General features: G+C 51.7%; 1 protein-coding gene across 3 annotated transcripts in view; it reads left to right on the forward strand.

Moving 5' to 3' along the window:
* The window catches only part of homer2 (homer scaffold protein 2), a 23,912-nt gene extending 19,832 nt beyond the window's left edge, over positions 1-4,080 (forward strand). For all 3 annotated transcript variants that reach the window (XM_076169561.1, XM_076169560.1, XM_076169562.1), the window contains 2 exons: positions 1,054-1,134; positions 2,541-4,080. In XM_076169561.1, the coding sequence (XP_076025676.1) occupies positions 1,054-1,134; positions 2,541-2,729 (270 nt within the window). In that variant the 3' untranslated portion in view covers positions 2,730-4,080. The remainder of the gene's footprint in view (positions 1-1,053; positions 1,135-2,540) is intronic.
* The last annotated feature ends 920 nt before the right edge of the window (positions 4,081-5,000 follow it).

The raw sequence follows: 5,000 nt of genomic DNA on the forward strand, positions 1-5,000 counted from the left end.
ATAATCAGAGCAGCAGGGAGGTTTGTGTTTGTGTGTTTGTGTTTGGCCACAATCAGTCGTCTGAGCCCAGCTGAGCCTGATGGGCCTGTTAGTGCTAATGAGGCCGAGCGCTGCGTGGACTCAGCCTGTGACCTTTACTGGCTGCTGTGCTGTTTCACTCTGCAGACAAATATTTATTTCTGACTTGGGGCATTTTGGGAGGAGCGGCGCTGCCTTCTCCCGCCGCGACCTCAGCTCCGCTCAGACAGGTGTGTGTGTGTGTGTGTGTGTGTGTGTGTGTGTGTGTGTGTGTGTGTGTGTGTGTGTGTGTGTGTGTGTGTGTGTGTGTGTGTGTGTGTGTGTGTGTGTGTGTGTGTGTGTGTGTGTGTGTGTGTGTGTGTGTGTGTGTGTGTGTGTGAAGAGCAGGAAGTGGACCAGCGTGAGGCGAGCAGAGACGCCCAACGTGTCTGAGGGTCTTTAGAGCGTCTTAGCAGGGACAGCTTCAGTTCAGTTTTTCATTCCATCAGTTCCAGATCAGTGATTCCACTCTGACAGGAAGTCTTCAGTCCTCACAGCTCTTCTGAGTTTGGTACTTGGCTGAATGTTTCTGAGTTGAAGCTCAGACTCAAAGGTTCTCAGGCTTCAGCAGGTCTGCGGCTCTGGAGTCTCTGTGTTTGCAGTGCAGACGGTCCGCAGAGTGGGACAGCGAGTGACTCACCTCCTCCTCCTCTTCCTCCTCCTCCTCCTCTTCTTCCTTCTAGAAACGCAAAGACTGAACTCCTCCATTTAAAAGAGGTGGTGATGAATTATTGAGCTCAGACTGTGGCTTTGACCCGAGTGGAGGAGGAGGAGGAGGAGGAGGAGGAGGGACAGAACAGAGCTGCAGGTGACTTCACATGTCGTCACCTGAAGCTCCAGCAGGCCCTGTTCCTCCTGGCGCAGCAGATGAAACCTGAAGCTGCGCCGTCTCTCTCTTGGCTCCCTGCTGTCCTGTTTGCTTGCAGCACCAGGAGCTCTGCTGACTTTCCATGAACCGATTGCTGACTTGTGTTTTCTTCTTCTCTCCCCTCCCAGGAGCTGGAGAACCTGAGGAAGCAGGCTGAGATCATCCCTCAGCTGATGGCCGAGTGTGAGAGCATCACAGGCAAACTGCAGGTAAGAGGGGAGCCAGCGGAAACAAAGAGGGACACGGCGGTGGTGGCGGTGGCGTTGGCGGCGTTGGCGGCGGTGTTGGCGGTGGTGGTGGGGGCGGCTCTCACGCTGAGTGAACACGTGGGCTCTGAGGCGTGAAGGCAGCCTCAGATGGAGGTGCAGAAGGAGAGCGCTCACATTCAGCGACCTGCCCACAGGCTGCTGACAAAACAGGCCGCCATGTGTCTCACACACACATCACGCCCGCCTGCCTGCGTCTATTCAGGCTATAAATAAAGAACCCAGTGGCGTCACGGACATTTAGACTTCCTGCTGTTAGACGTGAGGAGCAGTGAGACCACGAGAGTTCGTTCATCAGCGTCATCAGGCGGGTTTGGTCGTGTGCGTGACGAGGTCGCCGTAGCATCAGAACAATGCAGCTTCACACGCGTCACCTCCTCAACGCCCCGGCTTTCTGGTTGAGCGATATAGAGACTTTCTGTGAAACCAGAAGTGCCAGGCAGCGTGAGGGAGTGTGTGTGTGACTACATACACACACACACACACACTGCCATGTCTGCCATGAGCAGCGCTGAGAGGGCCGACTCAGCGCTGACTCAGAGAGGGATCTGATCAACCAAGCTGTCACACGTGTGCCGCCCGGCGAGGAGAATAAGATCAACAGCGGCGTGCCTGGAATACCTCAGCTTCACTGAGCCGCCGGGTTGCCAGGTTTGCTTCTGAGTGAGCGACGGCGGCGACAGAACAGAGGGGCGAGTTTATCTAACAGGCCGGGGAGAGGAGCAGGGGGAGAACACTGACATGAGGCCGCAGACAGGAAGACGGCAGGCGGCGGATAGAAGAGGAGAAAGAAGGGAAAATGTCTCAATGTTCCTAAACTGAACTATGAAAATGTGCTGAACACATCTAACACACACACACACACATGGATTCATCTCTAAAGCTCTCTTAACACGTCTGCTAATTCTACCTCTGTGTTTGTTGTCATGGCTCCTGTCTATTTGAAGGAGACCCCCCCCCCCCCCCCCTTCCTACGTGGAGCTCAGGTTTCAGGAGTCAGCTGTGCGGGTTGGGGGGGGGAGACGCTCACCCTATTTTAAGCCCCGCCCTGCAGTGGCATCTCTGGCATGAATGTGTCACCGGCGTCGCCTCCCAGTCTGAAACGGCTTAGTTTACCTCCACACCTCCAAAACACCGAGCTTTAGCTGTTATATTTAGCTCAGGGCGTCGGGTTTCTGTCCTGATGACACAGAATCAGGAGGGATTCTGCTGTGTCGTCTCCAGATACGTTTGAGTTAGCTTCATGTTTCAGCTGAGAGTCAAAGAAGCTCTGGACCTCAATGTTGTATTATAACTCTAAGTCTCTTGTTGTGTGTCCATAATGAGATGTTGTTGTCTTCTGCCCTCAGGCCACAGAGACGAAGAACAAAGAGCTGGAGGGACGGATAGAAGGTCTTCAGATGGACATAGACGACAGCCGGCAGAAGCAGGGCAACATGAAGGGCGAGCTGAAGAAGTTCATGGACGTCCTGGACGGGAAGATCGACGAGCTGCACGAGTGCAGGCAGGGTCTGTCCAAGCTGGGCCTGGATAACTGAGGCAGGGGTCAGAGGTCACGAGGGATTCACTACAGTACGTCTTCAGGGTAGAACTATGCGCCACCTTCTCCCCACAAGGTGACGCCCACTCACAAACAATCAGCTTTGGCTCCTAACAAACACGAGCGTGTGTGTGTGTGTGTGTGTGTGTGTGTGAGAGAGAGAGAGAGAGAGAGAGTGTGTCAGGCGCGTGGATCAGAGGGCTGGCGCTCGCCCGCTCACTCGCTCGCTCGCTCGCTCGTCACCACACCTCCACTCTGACACACAGCCACCCGTCACACTGCGGGGGAGACGGCGTGACGGCGCTGGGGTCTCTGCTTCTGTCCGTCTGTCTGCAGGACGAGGGGACGTCCAAGGGCTCAAACACTAACAAAGGCACAAACTAACGCTGTCCGTCGTGGCTCACAGTGATCAGTGGTGATGTTCCTTCTGGCCCCTCAGTAAATTAGAGAAGAAGTCTTTCTGCTTGAGCCTCTGGTTGATCTCAGGTGCGTTAGGTTAGAAGATTATATGCACAAGTACGAGACGCAAAGTGCCTCCAGGTGAGTCAGCGAGGAGAACTGGGCCCAGTCACCACATCACCATGACAACCGCTGGATATTAGGGTGTCAGGGTGGTGGATGTGTGTTCATGTGTGTGTGTGTGTGTGTTGTGTTCTAAACAAACGTTTGCACAAAAGGAATTTCATCTAAAAAGCCCTTGAACCCAACGTGAGGTCAGACAGAGCGGGGGGGAACCATTAACCCTTTGTGAGTGTAGTGTAGTGGATCTGTTTGTGTATTTGTGTGTGTGTGTGTGTGTGTGTGTGTGTGCTGCACCTCTGGGAATCTGGGCCTGGTTCTGGTTCTGGTGGTGGGTGTTGTGGTGTTCTGGTGAGGGGGCGTGGTGCTGCTCAGTGGGTCATGTGATCGGGGACTGGGCTGGCTTTAGGCCTTCACTACAACTTCAATGGAATTCTTCATTTCCTTTTCCCATATTTATTTATTTTTGTGCCTACTAATAGTATTTCTTGAACATAAGAACATGACGGCTCTATGTGAATCTAATATCTCCACATTGTACAATCCATCTTTAATATACCAAATGAACTCCAGAGTACGATGACGTCATCAGAGTGAAGCTTTAACTGAATCGATCTGACGCCATGATGTTCAAACCTGTTGTCTATGAAGGGAATTTAGCTTCTTGTTCTTTCTTTGTTCAACCTAATGTTCATAAATCACCTGAACCTGGATTATTGGAACATATGACCTTTTCCTTTTTGAACCGATGCCTCTTGTGCACTTTTGTGACTCCTGTTCAATATTGTACAATAGAACTGACGATTGTTAAAAATTTAGTTTAATTACAATGCTGAGTCAGCGTCCTTATTTGTGTGTGTGTGTGTGTGTGTGTGTGTGTGTGTGTGTGTGTGTGTGTGTGTGTGTGTGTGTGTGTGTGTGTGTGTGTGTGTGTGTGTGTGTGTGTGTGTGTGTGTGTGTGTGTGTGTGTGGGAGAGAGCGTGTGGGAGAGAGAGAGAGTGTGTGTGTGAGAGCATGTGCGTGCGTGATTGCGTGTGTGTGTGTGTGGGAGAGAGAGAGAGTGTGTGTGTGTGTGAGCATGTGCGTGCGTGATTGTGTGTGTGTGTGTGTGTGTGTGAGCGTGTGCCTGCGTGATTGCATGTGTGTGTGTGTGGGAGAGAGAGAGTGTGTGTGTGTGTGTGAGCGTGTGCGTGCGTGCGTGATTGCATGTGTGAGTGTGTGTGTGTGTGTGTGGGAGAGAGAGAGTGTGTGTGTGTGTGTGTGACGCCTCTGCTGTACTCGGCCCTAAATACAGACATAAGCCGACAGCAAAGACGTAGAACTAAGTGAAGGAGGAGGAATCTTACAGTGAGGCGTTCATTTCTCTGAGATCAGGGGGAGATGAGGAGACAAGGAGACGAGGAGCTTGCTTGAGAGATGGAAGAATCCTGAAGTCCATCAACATACTGGGGAAATAACTGCAGTGGTGGTTGCCTTGGCAACTTAATCCTACTCATTCCTTTTGTTGTAAATTGTGAGAATGAGTTGAGATGACTGTAAACAGTAAAAAGCCTCTGTCTGTCTGTCTGCCTGCCTGCCTGTCTGTCTGTCCTCCCACAGAGACACTGAGCAGCTTCACAGGTTAAAGTCGCTCCAGATGTTGAGAGTTAAAGAACTGAGATGCTTGACAGAAAACTAATCACTTAGTTATCAAATCTCATATTTTCTGTGTGACTTTATTGAATGTAAACAGACTGGAGAGCAGCTGATC

Source organism: Genypterus blacodes, unplaced genomic scaffold (assembly GCF_046128005.1).
Source record: "Genypterus blacodes isolate CSIRO-AG114 ecotype Tasmania unplaced genomic scaffold, CSIRO-AGI_Gbla_v1 ptg000208l_1, whole genome shotgun sequence".
Classification (NCBI taxonomy): domain Eukaryota; kingdom Metazoa; phylum Chordata; class Actinopteri; order Ophidiiformes; family Ophidiidae; genus Genypterus; species Genypterus blacodes.